This window comes from Mus caroli, unplaced genomic scaffold (assembly GCF_978045245.1).
Source record: "Mus caroli unplaced genomic scaffold, Mus_caroli_1 scaffold_8, whole genome shotgun sequence".
Taxonomy (NCBI): domain Eukaryota; kingdom Metazoa; phylum Chordata; class Mammalia; order Rodentia; family Muridae; genus Mus; species Mus caroli.
The window spans coordinates 19976593-19996138 of record NW_028227263.1 but is presented as its reverse complement, the minus strand read 5'-3'; the positions used below and the strand labels follow the sequence as shown (position 1 = coordinate 19996138).

The 19546-nt window shown below is 46.3% G+C and overlaps 1 protein-coding gene across 6 annotated transcripts in view; it reads left to right on the top strand.

The window, feature by feature from the left end:
• Katnip (katanin interacting protein) overlaps nt 1-19546 on the top strand; it is a 169602-nt gene that overhangs the window by 81496 nt on the left and 68560 nt on the right. For all 6 annotated transcript variants that reach the window (XM_021167736.3, XM_021167737.3, XM_029479630.2 and 3 more), the window contains 2 exons: nt 8103-8367; nt 11021-11152. In XM_021167736.3, coding sequence (XP_021023395.1) covers nt 8103-8367; nt 11021-11152 — 397 coding nt within the window. The remainder of the gene's footprint in view (nt 1-8102; nt 8368-11020; nt 11153-19546) is intronic.

Sequence of the window (19546 nt, the reverse complement as noted above, 5' to 3'; positions counted from 1 at the left end):
TTAATGATGAAATTAAAAGTTGTAAGATTGCTGGCTGTTTCCTTTTCATGGCTGAGCTCCCTGTACGTGTCTCTGGGATGACAGTCTCCATCCTCTACACTTGGCTTCCACCTCTCCTGTCAAACTCTCTTTTCCTGGGTATTAGTTCTTTCTGTAATTAAATGAATCAAAGTTTGTTGCCTATCTTTTAAAGGGCTGAGTCACCAGAAGAGCTGTCTCTTCTTGGTCGTCCTTGCTTCTTCCTGTGCTGTTTGTTGCCTCCTGCTACCAGGGGAGGGGGGGCAGGGCCTGGGTGTGACTACTACTCATCGTGTAAGGTGGGGAACCTTGGCTTCTCCTCCAAAGAGTTAACTCCCTGTCGACCTTCAGAGGATTTCTTTTTGGTGTGTGCTCTGCTATCCTGCCCTAAAGCCCACACGTTAGCTTCCCATGCCCCACTAAAGCAACTATAGTAGCTGCAGGAAGGCTTCCTCTTGTTGGATCCTGGTTGACTCGGCTATATGCATATACAGTGCGCACAGCAGCCTTCTGCTGAGTTTGGCTTGTGGCTCTCTGTGCCTCCAGTTCTCCAGGAATGTGTTCTGTATTTCTCAGAAATCCCCAGCCATTCCTCGGCAGCAGTCTCATTTGGTCTCTATCCAGCCCTATCCTGCTTCCTGTCTCTGAGTCTTCTGGCTAGCCCCTGCTCTGCATAGATGCTGGGATGGTGATGTTGAGAGGCTTGTCTGGGGCTCCAGGTTAGGTCAGGTCCAGCAGACCTCTTACCACATGCTCTCTGAGCTGCTTGGTCTCTCACCTCTGCCAACATGCTTTCTAAGACACATTGGCTTACCTTTAGTGGTGGACTAAGTACATCTAGCATGGAAGATAAATTCATCAATGAAAATCCAGGGGTGGCAAAATACACCAGAAAACTAACAAGGTTGTGTAATATTTATTTGAGGGGTTTTTTGCTTGTGTATGTTACATATGTATATGTATGTATGCATGTTTACATATGTGGCTGCTCATGTGTGTAGGTATATGTGCATATGTGTGCATGCATGAGTATATATGTGTTATTAATGTACATATGTGTATGCATGTTCACGTGTGTGCATATATCTGTGTCTGTGTGTCTATGTACATGCATATGTGTAGGTTTGTATGTGTTTGTGTATAGGCCCAAAGTTGTCAGCAGATGTTTTCCTTGGTCGTTCTCCACTTTGCTCATTGAGAGTCTCTCTCTAAGCCCAGAGCTTATTGATTCTGCCTAGTCTAGCTAGCTATCTTAGTCCCCTGTCTCTTTCTCCCAAATGCTGGGATTATAGTTGGCAATCTCATCTGCCCAACTTTTATGTAAATTCTGGGATCCAAACTCTAGTTCACATGTTTGCACGATAAGCACTTTATTGAGCCTGCTTTTCATCCCTTGTACAATATTTGAATCATACATAGTATAATTCAAAATTTTCTTAGTCATAGTTCTATGGAAAGTGATGTAGAAGAAAGTAACTTTAAAATATGCAAAGTATACCTTGGCATGGTGAGACATTCCTGTAAACCCAGAAAGCAGGAGGTAGAGGCAGGAGGATCACAAATTATAGGCCAGACTGTGCTACATGATAAGTCCAAAGATAACTTGGGAAACGTAATGAGACCCTGATTCATAAAGCCAAGAGCTAAATCTGTAGTTCACTTACCTGCCGTGTACCAGGTCCTGGATTCTATCCTCAGCATTTAAACACACACACACACATACACACACACCACCTACATATACACACACATATACCCCACACCCCACATACACACATACCACAACCACACACACACACACAACAACAACCACATACACACACCACAACTACATACATACACACATACCACATACACACATACACAGATACACCACACACACAAAGAGTGGGCCCTAAAGTTAGGATACAGGTCATATCCTATTAAGTGTGTGACTCGCTGCCGGGCTGTGGGAGGTGTCTTATCAATGGCTGTCCTTGTTGCCCTATCAGGAGCCCCATGAGGACAGGAGCTTCCTCTCTCCTGCTCATCACTCTCTTCCTTGCCTTTATCATCTCTATCTTCTTATGAGAGATATCTTCACCAAAATATCTATTTTTTCAGTTAATTCTTTTTTTACATTTGCTTATTTAAGTGTACAGATGTGTCCATGTGTGGAGATGAAAGGAAAACTTGTAGTCGTAGGCTTCTTCCTTCCATCTGGTCATCAGGCTGGTGTAAACACCTCTGCCCCCTGAGCCATCTCTCTGGTCCCTTTTCTTAATTTTAAAAATTACATTTATTTTTGTTTGTATGTGCATGTGTACTCATGCATGCATACTTGTGGAGGTCAGAGGATAATTTGTGCAAATTGGTTTTCTCCTTTTCCCATGTCAGTTCTGGGAATCAAACTCAGGCCATCAAGCTTGGTGGCAATTGCTTTTGCCCACTGTGCCACCTTACTGACCCCCAAAACATTTCTTAAGCACATGAATGAACAAATATAACATATCAACTAGTGCAGGATAAAAAGCCTTCGAGCCCAGGAGGGAGGTGTGAGTGACCTTGGCTGCATTCTCCTCCCTAAGGCTAGTCCAGGGTGTAAGCTCCCTCCACTCATGTTCACTGTGTGCTAGCTTAGGGACTTTCCTCAGAAAAAGACTCAGGGATCCACAGGTGTCATTCTATCAGAGGAAAGGGGACTGGCTTGGTTCATGCAGCAGGGCAGGCTGCACACATGGAAGCAGACTAGGGAGCAGAGAGCGCTGAAGCCAGGGCCAGGCTATGACCTACAAAGCTCCCCTCAGAGTTTCTGTCCATTCTCAGAGTGCCATCAGCTGAGAACCAAGGGTTCAAATCACAGCGTTGTGTGAGACATTCTACATCCAGACATCCTACAGACTTTAGGACATGTACTGGCTCCTGGCAGCTGTGTCAAAGGTTACCAGACCCCTGCTGATCAATGATCAATGATCATCCAGCACATGCCTTCAGTTCTTCTGGAGATTGGCCTCTCTGTATTGGTACCTGTGGTCAGTAGCCTAGCCGTGGACCCAGCCAGTTATTATCTGAACACTGGCTCTGCTATTACCAGCTATGTGACCTTGGGCTTGCCCTTCATCCCACTGAGCCAAAATGATGCCATCGACTGCCCCAGAGGGCTACAATGAGGTGCACAGAGAATTGATATGTACATATAACATGATATATAGCAGCAACTCGGCAGTTAAACTGCTGTAGTTGTTACTGATGACATGGATGCTGTTGCTGTCACTGTTACCGTCACCTTGGCATTTGATAGTCACCTAGTTTCACTCCTAGCCCAGCAGAGAGAGGAGGCTTGTAGAGGATACTGTACTCCTGGACACCAAGACCTGGGTACATTTTAGGAGTGGTTTCTATACCCACACCTTCTATCTGCAGCGTCTGATCCCTTAAGCGCTCCAGCTCCCATGGGGAGGGCATCTTTTGTGCCCAGTCATCAGCTCAGTTCCTGGGATGTCTGTACCTTGGCCCCCACATGGAAGGCTTTGGTGGAATGTTTCTGAAGTTAGCATTTGAAACACTGAACACTGAAATTGAGTATAACCAAGTTTTAAAGCAAAGAGTAAAGTAAGTTTTTCCAGAGAAAATTCTGGGTGACAGCTTCAAAGCCCCTCATAGATCCCACAGCAGGGCACTACTTTGAAATGCAGGCAGATTGGCTTTCCAAGCTGTCACTGCAGCCCAGGTCCTGCTCTCGCAGACAGGAAGGTCTGAATGGGCTCCTTTCTAGGGGATGGAGCTGCTTAGCTCAGTTCCCTTGTGTCTCTGGAGCAGATGGTTTCCCATCACATGAGCATCCCAGCTTCCCCAGGTCACTCACCTCCTGTGAGCAAATGGAGTCTTTTTCTTAGTGAAAAAGAACAACCATGTAGAGTCTAGGGTGTGTGTGTGTGTGTGTGTGTGTGTGTGTGTGTGTATGCGCGTGTGTGCACTCTTGTAAATACAATATGGTCTTTACATTTACATTGACTGCATAAGAAAAGAAAGCAGGTTAAAACAGAAGGATTATTGAAATTCACGTTCTTTGCCATAAAAAATACTAGGTCTTTTTTCTGTTCTTTTTTTTTAATTAGGTATTTTCCTCATTTACATTAAAAATGCTAGTTTTTAAAAAATTATTATTCTCATGCTTTACATCCTGACTACAGTTCACCCCTCTCTACACTTTTCCCAGCCCACTCCCACCTCCCCTCTCTCCAGATGCACTCCTCTTTTATTCCCTCCTTCCCCCCAAAAAGGACATTCCTCCCAGGGATTTCAACTAAACATGGCACAACAAATTAACAAGTAAGACTAGACACAAACCCTCATTTCAAGGCTGGATAAAGCAACCCAATAGGGAGAAAAGGATTCCAAATGCAGGAAAAAGAGTTAGAGACACCCTCAACATACACAGGAGTCCCACAAGGACACTAAGCTACAGAGCAGAACATACATGCAGAAGACCTAGCACAGACCTATGCAGGCTCCATGATCGTCAGTACAGTCTCTGTGAGCCCCTATGAGCCCTGCTTAGTTAATTCTGTGTGCTGTTTTCATGGTGTCCTCAACCCTTCTGGCTCCCACAGTCCTTCCTCTCTGTCTTCTGTTGGGGTTCTCTTGGTTCTGCCTAGTGTTTGGCTGAGGGTCTCTGCTCCCATCAGTTGCTGGATGGTGTCTTTCTGATGACAATTGGATTGGGCACCAATCTATGAATATAGCCTGAGTTCTTAAATTATCCATCAACTTAGTAAATAATGAACTGACATGGAGCCATGGGAATTAATTGCCTTTAGTTTTTTTTTCTGCCAACTCACATAGCACACTGTATGCTGTGGTAAGGGCAGAGGTCTTGTCTCCTTGTTTCTACTGTGACTAGCCATCAGCACAGCATCCCAGTAAGCATGGGTACATGACTAGGGAGACCCTGATTCATAAAACCAAGAGCTGGGTTGTTAACTCAGTGGTAGAGCAGCACTTACCTGCCATGTGCAAGGTCCTGGGTTCTGGCTCCAGTATTCACTCACACACACACACACACACACACACACACACGCACACACGCACGCACGCACGCACGCACGCACGCACGCACGCAAGCAAGGGCCCTTAAAGTTAAAGCATAAGCAATATACTGTGAACAGTTTGTGACCCAGGAGCAGACTGGACAGTGGAGGATCTCTTATGGAATGGCTGTCTTATCAAAGGAGAACTACCCCATCATGTTCCCTGTTGGTGGGCTTCGTTGAATACAAGTCAGCATTATCTGTGGGTTTCTAGGAGTAAGGACTGGTGGCTGAGAGCAGAAGTTCCACTTCTGCCACTTAATCACTTGAGAAGTTATGAGTTGAGGAGCTCTCTTCTTTGGGGAGCACCATGCATATAGGATTGCAGTCACATAGATGGAGAGGTTCAGCCCTGGGAAGGTGGTAAAGTAGCAGGAGAATCCTCTTTATTGGCCCTGGCTGTATGGATCCCAGTATCTCATGCCTGGAATTAGCTGTGAATGGGGATCAGTGGGGACTGTTCTGGGCCCCGGGACAGAGTGGGATTTCAAGGACAGTGGAAGGAATCATCCTCCGGGCTGGTTCCCATTTCTTCATCTTAAAAGTAACTGGCCCAAAACGTAGGGCCTCATGAACAGAGACAAGTTTTCCTAGGAACTTAAGCTCACCCTACTGAGAGTTATTACCAAGTTCAAATGATCACAGGGCTGCAGGTTTTTTGTCTGACCTGCTTATTGTGAAGATCAAAGGAGAAGGACCTGAGTGTTGTATAGAGCTCAGAGCATTAGACTGTGGTAAAAGACTGAGTTAAAGCTGATGCTGCCTGCCATTCAACAGCAGGCCACCCAGGAACTCACATTTCCCTGAAGAGAAAAAGTCTGTTGACCTCCAACTACCCACAACAGCCAGGCTTCGATGACGTAAGCCAGGACCTCATGTGGCTCGATTGAGGCCTGTGCAGACCATCTCAGCATGGACAACTAGAAGATCCTACATTATCTTTTGAGCACTAGTGGTGAACCTGTGCTTGCTCTGACACAGGGCTTCTTGACCTCAACACAGTCGGCACTGTGACCAGATCATTCTTTGAAGTGGATGCCGTCTGCTGCCTTCTAGAAAGTCCAGCAGCATCACTGCTGGCTCCCACCTACTAGCTGTCAGAAGCACTCTCTCTCAACACACATTGTGATTAAAACGGCTCTAGCCATTGCCAGATGTCTTCTTGTTGGGAAAAACTATGCCCAGTTCAGACCATGGCTTTATTATCACAATACAGTGTGTCAGGGGCAGGGTAAGCCATTTGATGGAGACCAAAGTGTATCTCAGAGGAGTAAATTAACTTGGTAAGGGTCCTGTCATCAATGTCCCCTCTTCTGAGGTGTAGATGTGTGTCCTATTCCTACTAAGTCAGCACCCAGGCTTCCATATAGTTTACTCATTCAGCAAGTATTTACCAAGCCCCACTGTGCTCCAGATAGTTGTGCCATTGCTAAGTAACCTTCCCTGGTACTGGTACAGGTGGGGCAGTGAGAGAAGGAGCTGGAAAAGACAGCATTTATATTGAGTTCCCGCTGCTGCTATAACTTCCTATCACCTTAGCAGCTTATCTGACAGTACTGGGAGTTGGAGTTTGAAACTTACTGTCATGAGGCCAAACTCCAGGGGTTGGCAGATCTGTGTTTCTTCTTCAGGCTTCAGGAAAGAACCTGCCTAGAGGCACCTGCTCTGCTTGGCCCCATCCTTTCCTTTCAGAGCCAGCACCCGAGCATCTCCTCTTCTTCCTGATGTATGTTTCCATTCTTAGATCTTGTTGATGTTCCTCTTCCTGCCTCTCTCTTATGATTACCCCATAATTTTATCAGGCCTGCCTTGGTAATCTTGCCAAATCCTTCATCTTGGCAAACATGAAGGGCACATGTTTTCAGGTACCAGGGGACATCTTCTGTGGACTTTTATTAAATCTACAATTATCCACTGCATGCCCCCTACACCCCCAACAAGATTCACATCTATTTTACTTGTGGAACACCAGACAGACATTTGAGACAAAAGGAAGAAAGGATCCCTCAAACCCCAGCACTTTCAAAGCCAGTCCCAGCCTGGGAGGGAGTCTCTGGGTCCAGGCTCTGCCCTCACAGCCCAGGTGCAGTCCCCAGAACCTTGCTTCCTTGGTGAGGACAGCATGTGTTTGGGGATGAGTCTCTTCTGGGTCCCTTCCTGCCGGTAGTCTGGCACTCGGGCAGCTTTGTTTTTCATTCGGTCTTTGGTTCAGTTCTCTCTTAACTGTGTGTGGTAACTGGGTGTTGTCAGAGACCATGTGGGCTCACTGTGGATGTCTGTAGGATTCCCTCCATCAGGATTTCCTTTCCTCCCTAATCTTTCCTGATAAGCCTGTCTCTGCTAAAGTAGCCCAAGGCATCCACGAACTACAGGGGAGTGCTTGCTATTGCTTTGGTTTTCTCTCCAGCATGCACTTTCCTGATAGTATGTCTGCTAGCGGCATCTTCTTCTGCACGCTGGGTAGAAGAAAATGAGCCCTAGATCCCTTTCCCTGGCCATCCTCCCTCTGGCAGTCCTCCTTCGGGTCTGTCTGCCACCTCTTCATTTTCCTCATCTGCTAGAGGAAAGCAGACCCCTCAGCTCATCACTTAGAAATCTGCCCAGCTAAATCCTCAGGTTCAACACTGACAAGCTCTTTCCTGTGGAACCTCAGAGTTACTACATGATAGGATCCTTCTCTTCCAGCCATGTGTCCCTTGTTTCCTGAGCCCATGCCAGTGGCAGCTCTCATACACAGGTGTCCATCATCAGTCAGTTTGGGTTGTCCGGCTTTAAATTCACATGCAATAAACTTAATGTGGCAATGGATCAAGCCCCAAGTAAATACTTTCTTTTATAGTTGCCATGGTCATGGTGTCTCCTCACAGCACCCCTCATGTTCGTGCCCTCTGACCTTTGCTTTCCCATCCTCAAAGCAGCCCCAGCATCTGGCTGAGATGCTGCTGGTTGTTGGGTGGAGTTGTTCTTTGGTTCCATACAAGATCTTACCTTTCGCCTCTCCTGGGCTTTCTGCAGGAGCTGAGAAAAGGTCTGGGACTCAGCACAAGCCTCCAGACCCAAGAGGACGGCTCCAGTGACGAGGACGACTCTATTGAGGAAGACGTCCTCTCTGAGACGGAGACTGAGGAGCCTGTCCTGCCAGTCCACAACAGAGATGAATGTCCCCTTCCCAGCCATGATGCAGTACAGAAGGATGTCCCCAAGGACCAGGAACTGGAAGGCCGGCATCCCCAGGCCACAGACACCCTTGTGGTAATGGAGTTTAACCCAGCTTCTAAAGGTGAGCGCTTCATATGAGCTTTTCTTGGCCTTGAGTGTCTCAGCATCTAGTTATTGGAATTCAGCACAGAGTAAATTACAGTACAGCATGAATTCAGCTGGTCCCTGAACACTACAGGGAAAGGTTCCTAAAGCCTTCCAAAGACTGAGGACCTTCCCATGGAAACTGTCCCCAGTGTGCTGCAGGAGAGTTAGTGCATTCCAACTGGCCTTGGATACCTGTAAAGACTAGAGCTGGAGTAGGCCCATTGTCCTCCTTTCTCCTCCCTCCTGTCCTCTCTCCCTTCCCTCGTGTCCTATAGCCCCCCCCCTTTTCCTCTCCCCTCTTTCTTCCTCTCCCCCCTTCTATTGCTTCTCTTCTATTAGATTTCCCAACTTAGTTCCATTCTAAGGTGACTTCCAGGCATTCAGAGGCACAGTTGCCTTCCTATAAGGATGCTATAAGGATGGCCTTATAGCATCACTAGAAAGTCAGTTTCTTTCTCCCAAAGCCTAGGGTTGGCTCAAAAAAAATCACAGTAGCAGTCTACCACAGGTCGCCGCCAGTTCAGAATTTCTTTCTTTGGGGCTGATGAGCCGGGCTAGCTAACAGGACTAAAGGGTTTTGTCTCCACCTATTCATGTGCAGGGAAGGTGTAGCTAAGGGGAATCTGAGGGGTAAGAAGGAAGCTAGGCAGGCAGGAATAGCTGCTACTCACCAGCTCCTGTTCTACAGAAAACAAGAAGTAGAGGGAACACTAGTGAAGTGGGACGTGAGTGGTCAGAGACACCTGCTTCTAGGTGACCTCTGATAGTTCTAGCAAATGCTGGTGGGGGTGGGATTGGGCTGCTGTAGCTGGAATTGTCAGGGCAGTGTTCCCAGTGATCCAGCCTTCCTGGGGCAGGAAATAGCAGGCACAGGGGCTCCAAGAGGGGCAGAGCGTAGTGTACCAAAGCACAGGAAAAGAAAAGGGTCAGTGTGGCCAGAGCCCACTGAGTGTGAGCAAGGGAGTATGTCAATGCATTGTTTGTGCCTTCTGGGTTTGCTTGTTTTCCAGGACAGGAGTTCCCTGAGTACAAGGGACCAATCACTGTTCCTGCCTTTGGGGTCTTTAGGTGTTTTCTCACGTGCCCTTTGGCCTCCTCTCTACACTTGACCTGTGTGTGACTTTCATGTCCTTCAAAGGTTTGACATGCTAGTTACACATTTTCCCATATTCCCCTTCTTAGAATTGGGAACAAAACACCCATGGAAGGAGTTACAGAGACAAAGTTTGGAGCTGAGACGAAAAGATGGACCATCTAGAGACTGCCATATCCGGGGATCCATCCCATAATCAGCTTCCAAACGCTGACACCATTGCATACACTAGCAAGATTTTGCTAAAAGGACCCAGATATGGCTGTCTCTTGTGAGACTATGCGGGGGCCTGGCAAACACAGAAGTGGATGCTCACAGTCAGCTATTGGATGGATCACAGGGCCCCCAATGGAGGAGCTAGGAAAAGTACTCAAGGAGCTGAAGGGATCTGCAATCCTATAGGTGGAACAACAATATGAACTAACCAATACCCCCCCTGGAGCTCGTGTCTCTAGCTGCATATGTATCAGAAGATGGCCTAGTCGGCCATCAGTGGAAAGAGAGGCCCATTGGTCATGCAAACTATATGCCTCAGTACAGGGGAATGCCAGGGCCAAGAAGTAGGAGTGAGTGGGTAGGGGAGTGGGTGGGGGAGCGTGTGGGGGACTTTTGGGATAGCATTGGAAATGTAATTGAAATAAATACCCAATAAAAAAAATACAGAAATGCATTCAGGTCTGAGGCTGGGGCTCAGAGTGAAACACACTGGCCTAACATGCCTAATACCCAGGTTCTGGATTCTATCTCCAGCTCCACAATACACGCAAATTCATAAAATACCATCTGCCACCTGGCATCGGAAGTCTCCTGTGTGCCACTAGTGCTAAGGGTTCTTGTGGAAACATTGATCTGAAGAGGGTGAGTTTGGCTGCCATCTAAACCTCCAGCCAGGACAGGCCTCAGTTGGCAAGCCTTCGTCCAGTCTTTGCAGGTGTTCCTGAATCTGGGATGGCCCCACTTTGGGCCTGGTAATCCACTAGTCATCCACGAGGATCTCTCTTCATCACTACCCTGGGCATCTTTGCCAGCCTTGTCCTCTAGCTCCATGCTTCATGACTTCTGTCTGCATTCTGTTTCCTCCTCTGTTCAGCTCTCCTTCTCTCTAGCTAGACAGTGAGCCCCTGAGGACTGTGAATGTTTCTTGCTGTGCCCCTTCATCTCCAAGATGCCCTTGCTGGCACCATTACTTGGACCAATTAAAGCCAGCACTTCATTGGCTGGCCAACCACCCTAACATTCTGAGCAAGTGCCTCAGCAGTCACTGTCTCTGTGTGTGCACACACTTGTTAGGAAGGACCTCTCCTGTCTGGAAATGGTAGACACTAAAACCTTTGTCTGTTCCAAGGTGTCTCATTTATTTATCAGTGCTGTCTACAGTATTTCCCAAATCTCCTACTAGCAAGGCCCTTGGCACAGTAGAATTCAATAAATATTTGTTGATTGAATAAGTGAGCAAATGGTAAACAAATGTCTGAGAGAAATGCCCTGCTTTCCCTGTTCTCAGAGGCTGACGGAATCCATTGCTTCCCCACAGGTAATAAGATGGACCGGATTTTATCTGCTAAGCGGAAGGAGAATGCTGAGGTCTTCATCCCCAGCAAACCAGACTCTGTCCTGAATCCACCGCCCCCAGCTGTGTTCCCAGACCAGGAGAGAGCCTGTTCCAGTACGTGTTGGGGGCCCTGAGTTAAGTGGGTTGGGGGTTGAGGTGGATACTCCCAGTGGGCACCATGATGAAGGTCTTGCTTCTTCCTTATGTTTCTTGGAACGACTGAGCTGACCTTGAGCCAATATGTTGATTCAGAGTTCTCAAAAACAAACAAACAAACAAGGAATTTTCTGCCTGGTTATGAGGGTTGGCAGGTTTAATCTGCTGGTCTGTCTGTAGCCAGAGGTCTAGTCAGAGCAACACCCTTGCATTATCTGGTTCACAGCTACCAAATCTAGTAGTAGGAAGAGATTTACAAGTATAAGCCCTGAGGCTAGGAGATAACACTGTAGTTGCTTGCTGGCAAGCCTAAGGACATGGGTTTGGATCCTCAGCACCATTAAAAATCTGTAGCAGCACATACCTGCAATCCCAGCACTGGGGAGGCAGAAATAGGAGGATCCCTGGGACTTGCTGGTGGGCTAGCCACACCAATTAGTTCAGGGTCAGTGAGAGACCCTGATTCAGAAAAATCAAGTTGGAAAGTGATAAAGACACCTGACATTAGCAGCTGGCTCCCACACATGTGTATACACACACACACATACACACACACACACATACATACACACACACACACACACACATACACACACATACATACATACACACACACACATACATATACACACATACATATATATATACATGTATTATGTATATATATATATATATATATATACACACACACACACACACACACACACACACATACAGACACCACACACACACACTTCACAAAACCCCACAAGACAGGTTGTTTCCAGTAGCAACTAAAACACTGAGAAGTGAAAAGCAGGATGACCTTCAGGAACGGCTGGATCTAGGTGATTACTCTGTACCAGCAGTCTACCTCTGCCCTTCCAGTAAATACTGAGAATGGAGGGCCAAGAGAAGCCAGAGAGCAAAAATAGGGTGGGAAAGCTCAGGTTTGGCAGTCACATGGTTGGGGCAGGTTCTGAGTTTCTGCCACTAGCAGTGGAGGGTCAGCCCCAGGCCCCAGGGTTTGTGTATGTGCATGGACACAGCCTCTCAGGCCATTGTGACCACTAACCGTGATGTGCCACAGCCCAGTCAAGGACAGCCAGTCAGTCATGCTCTCTGCAGCTGATGGGGTCATAAAGGTGCACTGTTCCGAAATGCAAAGATCACATGGAGCATGTGTGCTGGCAGAAGCTCTGGCAGCTTTGACTATGCTGGCTTTGACTAGAGAGGAGCTAGGAAGGAGGAGGAGGCTCATGGGACAAAGTGAAAAGCTGCTCAACCCTGCAGAAGTGGGGAAACAGCGGTGTCCCTGTGTGGCCTCCCAGTGGGCCCCATGGCTCCTGTTCAGAGTCCTTGCTCCAGGCTTACTGTCCACAGCATGGGTTTCCATCTCAGCACAGGAAGCTTTACTGTTGCTGCCACTGGGTACAGATGTTTTAGCGTCAGGCCTGTGGTGGTGGTCATGCTCTTTCCAACCCACCTCCTCTGCATCTGGGACTCCTCTCTCAGAGGGGATGTGCCATGGTTATTTTATCCATATGCAAGTAATAACATGAAGAGCCAGTCCTAACAAAGTCCTAAATGAGCCCCTGAGCTGCACCAGCGTCACACCTTCAAACAGTGCAGTCAGTAGCTACTGCATTACTAACATGTCACACAAAGGACACAGGCACAGAGACTTAAAGAGTCTATCCAAGCTCACGCATCCAGCAAAGGGTTTCCTACAGACAGCTTGGTAATATGTGATTCCTATGCACTTGTGTATTTCTTTGCCATGGAACCAGGATTAAAGAACCTGGGCTGTAGAGCCTCCTTCACTTTTACTTATGACCCATGCAGCCCTCATGTTCTAATTAAGCTATTCTTGCATAGAGCATATCCAGTCAGTCTAGCCATAAGCAGCATTTCCGAAATCCAAGTTTGAGTCATGCTACAGTTTTTTTTTAGTGCTCATTAAAGTATTATTATTATTATTTTAAATTACTTTTTCCAATGCTAGGTGAGGAACCTATAGTTTTATTTCCCATTCCTGTGACAAGATAACCACGCAAAAGCAACTTAATGCCCTCCCTGACCTAGATAGTCCCTCATTGAGGAGGACTGTCACATTGACAATTAAAACTTATCTTCAGAGAACCTCATGCTTTACCGCAGTCTATAACCCAGCCCTGATGAATGTATATTAATATTCATATTTAATATTAACACTTAAAAAATAAGCCATATTTGAACTAAAGTCATAGTGTTCCCTGGATTTGTTTTCAGGGCTCCTTGAACTGTGCCATGCACAGTTGCTTAGGTAAGTCAAGGTGTTGACAGGAACATCCTCCACAGGTATAGGAAAGGTTGCTCCAGGCTCTCTCCTATCTTCTGTAGCTCTGTGGTTTATAGTAGAATGACCCAGATCATGGCACACTCCTGGATAGATATCTTTGTTTTCAAATTTAGCAGTTCTGTAGTCACCAGACACACTGCATCCACCCTGTGGCCACATTTTAGCTTCATCATTTGCAGAGACCCCTTTTGTCCAAATGAAGACACAACCATATACATTGGGACTAGAATTTAATAGGTCCATGTGTGCATGTGTGCATGTGCCTTGTATGTGTATATGAATGTGTGTACATACATTGTGTGTATTGATTCATGTGTGTGTGTGTACACTGCTAGTGACTAAGCCAGAGCCTTGCGCATATAGTACCACTGAACCATGTGTCCAGCCCATCATCTTCTTAGAAGATATGATTTAAGATTCAACTCAGCTCTGTCGCTTTGACAGAGTCTAAGAAACGAATTCATAATCTTCTCTCCCAAGTTTAGCCATGGTCTAATTGATTGAGGAGACATGGGAAAGGGGAAACAAGAGCAGGAAATGAGAAGGAGTCCAGGGGTGGATGATGGGTGTCTGAGGTGGACACATTTCTGGTTCCATGGCAAAGAAATACAGAAGCATATAGGAATCCACAAATTACCAAGTCATCTGTAGGAAATCCTATCACCCGCAGTTCCTGGGAGTTGTTCCCTAGATGCTGTTTGAGAAAAGTCCTCACTTTGAAGAGTTTGTCAGTATTAAAGGTAGTTACCATGAAAGGTTATTGTTTTGCCACAGGCTATCCAGTATATCTGGTTCACCTACCAGCCAAATATCTTGTTTGGTAGCTGAGGTGAAAGTGGAAAAATGACCTTGTTACCACAGTGTTCTAGCTACAATTAGATCACAGTGGCCAAAGGTGTCTTCAGAAGCCAGCAGATTGATGACCAGGACAGCCATATATGACTTTGCAGACAGTGCCACAAGGGTACAGCATCTCTCAGTAAACCCAAAGGAGTTTGAGTCTCTTCTTCCAGGATGGGGAATCATGGTCTCTTGACTGACCCCAGATGAAGTACTTGGCTTTGTAATGGGTATAGGTTTCAGGAAAAGTGTGTTTCAAACCACAACACTAGGCAGAGGGAGCTTGTATGTGTATACCATTGAGGGTGGGCTGCATGTTAACTTGTGTTTGTGTAGTGGGTTGTGGTTTGTGTGTATAAAAAGACTTATTCAGTCACTCTTGCAAATGAGCCTTTCATTGTTATATTACCTCTCAGTCACTTGTGCCATGTTGCTTTGCCTTCGGTTTCTTTTGGCCAGTGCTTATGGCCTGTACCTTGTTTTCATTCTTTTCCTTTCAAGCTTTCTACATCTTTATATAAAGGTTTTGTTTTGTTTGTTTTGTTTTGTAAGCAATATGCAATTGGCTTTTATTTTTATCCTCCAACAATCTGTGTGTTTTAATGGGAGCATTTAGTCCATTTACATTTAATGTAATTGCTGATATATTTGAGTTTAAACCTGCAATCTTATTATCTGTTTTTTATTTGTTTTGCCTATTTTACGTCTCTCTTTTTTCCTTCTCTTGCCTTCTTTTGAACAAATTACCTTGTATTAATTCTTTTTCCCCTCCATATTATCTTGTTAGTTATACATTCTTTTATTCTTTTACTCATTACTGGAGATTGTATGTATATTCTTGACTTATTAGTGTCTACTTTAAATTAGCACATTTGCCGATTCTAATTTAGTGGATAGACCTTCAGCTCTAAATGTTTATTCCCCTCCAATTTTAAATTTTATCACTATTCATTTTAACTCCCTGCAGGTTTTTAATCCCATTAGACATCATTAGTATTGTTGTTGCTGTTGTTTTGTACAGTCAGTGGTAATTTTGAGGCATCTACACCCTTAACCTTCCCATACACCTCACTCCTGGCGGTTTCCAGGTCACTCTCGCTCTCTCACTGTCACCCTTGAGTCCATTATAAGCCATGCTCAACTTTCAGCTTGTGGTAGCTCTTTTCAGCATCATGGGTACCTTGAGTAGACCTCCAGGTGCTCTGTTCACCTTCTGCCTGCCTGCTCCTGGCCTGTTCTATTTCACAGTTCTCTCCTTCACCATGTCTTCAAACAGATTCCTTTTTATAAACCAACTTTTGTAATATTCACACCAGAGTTGTGCTTCAGTGAACGATTGTTTGTTTAATGAACTAGTCTGCCATTCTAAAAGGGTAACCCATTTCCTGCACTCACAAAAACACTGTTTCTCCTCTTACTCCCTTCTCTTTGGCTAAACCCAGACCTTATGTCAATTAAATATGCAAATAACATGTAGCACTATCCCTCTTCCTTGCTGTCAAGGTCCCTGGTTCTCACTCCTAGTCCGTATTGCTTCAGTGTCTAACCATAAGCTTTCTAAAAATACTGGAATCTCCTCCCAGAGACCTCTTGTCTTCTGGAAGGTGAGTGAACATTTGTCTTTGATGCAGAAAGTTTGCTGTCCCTGTTGTCAGAGTGATCTAGGAAAGTGATATATCAGAGACACTTCTCCCAGATAAGCCACCAGCTGCAGAAATACAGTAACACCCTCAGCATGGGTTGAGTTAGAGGATGCTGACAGCCCTGTAGTTAGTGTTCCTGTCCAAACACCTGCAGCACAAGCACCATATGTCAAAGTCCAGAGTCTCATAACATTCCAGTCAGTCCTCATTAACATCGAGTGGGAAAACATCAAACTGACTGGGTACGCTGATGCACACCTGCAATCCCAGTACCTGGGAGGTGAAAGCAATTGGATCAGGCATTCAAGGTCAGACCCAACTGCATAGTGAGTGTGTGACTAGCCTGGGCTACATAAGACTCTGTCTCAAAAAGAAAGGAAAGGAAAAATCAAACCCCTTAAGTAACAAAGGAAGTGAGTCAGTGACTCACCATAGACACACAAGCCCGTGTCTGTGGGATAGACACACAAGCCCGTGTCTGTGGGATAGACACACAAGCCCGTGTCTGTGGGATAGACACACAAGCCCGTGTCTGTGGGTGAAGTCTAAGGCCTAAGGTCCAGGTGCTCAGGCTGTTATCACACGGCTATTTGTTCTGAACTTAGCAGTGGCTTCCTCAGATTAAGTGATTCTCAAACTTGAACTTGCTTGCCTCAGAGTGGTGGAGCTTCCCACCCCATCCTATCAGATTCAGTAGATATAAATTGCCTACGCATTTCTTTCCAAGAGTTCTCAGATGCCTCTATGGTTGCTGGTGAGGAAACTCACTCTGGGAACCACTTCTCGAGAACACACAAGATGACCGGCATTTCCCAGAAATGGCCCAGGGGCTCCAGGCACCTTTCTCTTTCTCTGCTGTGCAAACCTCAAGGTGGAAAGAGTGTGCCTTTCCTAGTAGTCACAGCGTGGGTTCTAAAACCCTGTTTTCTGGGCCAGTCTGCAGCCTCTGTGGGCAGGGAGAAGAGTCCAGAAGGGGTCCTTCCCCGAGTGACAGCATGGGTGCTGTGAAGGCCCCTGTGTCAGGACGACAGAAGCAGGTACATGTTCCTTCCATGTTGGAGTCAGTCACACAGGCCATGTGCTGAGGCAGCTGTGGCTGAGGCAGAGAAGATGCACGATGTTTTTCTTTTCTCATCGCTGTGACCAAATGACTGACAGAGGCAGCTTAAAGGAGCAGGATTTAATTTGGCTGACAGTTTCAGAAGGTTTCTTCCCTGGTCACTTGGATTGTGTTTCCTGGTGTGTTTTAAGGCAGAACATCATGGTGGCCAGAGTGTGCCTGGGAACAACTTCTTCATGGTGGACAAGAAGTAGAGGAAAGGGGGAATACAGGAAGAGCCCAGTGTAAGACATAGGCCCCAGGGACATGTCTCTAGGGATCAACCTCATTCAACTAGGCCCTGCCCCTTACTTTTCACTAGCTCTCAGTACTGCCACTATAGCTCCTTGAAGAGATAATCTGTTCACTGGGTCAGAACTCTGAAGATCTAGACTTGTCAGGAAACACCTCACAATCACATAGAGGTGTGTTCCACTAATCTCCCAGGCTGACCTTTCACAACTAAGATTAATCATCGCATGCTTACATAAGAAAATGCATGTCACTGGGACTGTCTGATAAAGCTCAGATCACCAGCTGCTCCTGGTATTTGTTTCTTAGAGCAGTGTATTAGTTAGGGCTCTCTAGCTAACAGAGCTGATAGGATGGATGGATGAATGGATGGATGGATAGATGATTAGACAGATAGATAGATAGATAGACAGACAGACAGACAGACAGACAGACAGACAGACAAATAAAGAGGATTTATTAGAGTGGTTACCAGGGTGGTCCAGCTAGTCCAACAGTGGATGAACTTGCCAGGAAGAGCAAGAACAAGCAGGCAAAGAGCAAAGGCTTCCTTCTTCCATGTCATTTACATAGGCTGCCACCAGAAGGTGTGGTCTAGATTAAAGGTGGATCTTCCCGCCTCAAAAGATCCTGACTAGAGGTGGGTCCTCTCACTTCAAATGATTTAATAAGACAAATCCTTCACAGATGTACCTAGCCACTTGGGTTTTAGTTAAAAATCATCAAGTTGACAACTATCACAAGCAGAGTTGAACATCCCCAGCCAAGTTCCTTGGGACGCAATAGCAGGCTGGCCACTGGGGTGAAGCCATCCTTAGCCATTTGTCTGGCCACTGCAAGCTCACTGCAAAGCTGTGTACTTGCAGGCTCATGTGGCATAAATCTATCTGTGGCTCAGAAAGATATAACACCCATGAGGAAAGAGATGTCATTTCCGTCTAGACCCATAGTTGCCTTCCTTGAAAATCATACATCAGGGATGCAGGAAAAGATAGCAGCTGAAGAATGAATGTTCAAGTGAGATGGTTCAGCTTCCTTGTCAGCTTGACAGGACTGAGAATCACCTAGGAGACAAAATCTTCAGGCATCAGTGAAAGTGAGTGGGAGACGCACCCTGAATGGGGAGCAGCCCTACTCCAGGGGCTGAATGGGAAGGGAAGGGGACCTGAACACTTTCCTCTGGGACTCTTAACTTTGGGCACAGTGTTGACCACTGTCTCAGCTTCTGCTGCCACATCTCTATTATAATACACTGTTACCCTCCAACTGTAAGCCAAGATTCCTTGAGTTGCCTTTTTACTATGCATTTGTCAGAGCAGAGAGAAAAGCAATTATTATACAGGGCTGTAGGTAGCACCTGCCATGGAGAGACCCCAAACAAACTAGAGTATGCCTCAACAAGCCAGGCAAGCCAGTCATTGCTTATCCCTGCCTAATAATTTCTCTACCGTGACACGATCCCTTTGCTTTTGCCTCCTGAGTGCTGGTATCTCAACTTCTAGGAAATGCTGCAATATCCCATTACAGTGGGGCCTGCATTTAAGGTGGGGAAGTCTGTAGGCATGGGAGGAGTAGCCTCGTGTTAGGAGCCTCTTACAATGCTGCCAGGGTGGGTGGAGTTCAGCAGAGAGACTTGGTGCTTTAATGTGTCTCTCCCCATTTCCCACTTAGAGTTTGGGGATGAATGTGAGTGAGCATCTCCCACAGCTGTCTGGCAGTCTCTAGGCCCATGGACATGGGACAACAGAGGGAGGACTCACTGTGGAAGCTGGAGTACTTCTGTCAGATGAACTGTCAGTGCCACTTCCCACTGCAGACATTCATTGTCATATTGAGCTACAATTCTGAGGCTGCCCAGTAACAGGCTCTTTACAGATTTAGGTGGCTCTGTTTTCTGGAGGTTCACCCCATTTTCTTAAGGCACATCATCTGTAATGGTCTGACTAGAAAATGTCCCCTTGGTCACATTTGATTGGTCTGCAGCTATTTTAGGGGCTCTGGAAACTGGAAGGCAGGGCCTAGCTGAAGAACTTAGGTCTTTGGAGACTAGACAGGGCCCTTGCTGTGGCCTTCCCTCTCTCAGTGTTCCTTAGCTGCCATAAGGTAGACAGCTCCTCCCTGTCTCTCTCGCTGCCATGGTCTGCCTCCTGTGGGTTGGAACCAGTAGGACTGAGAACATGGGCTGGAGCTCTGGGGTA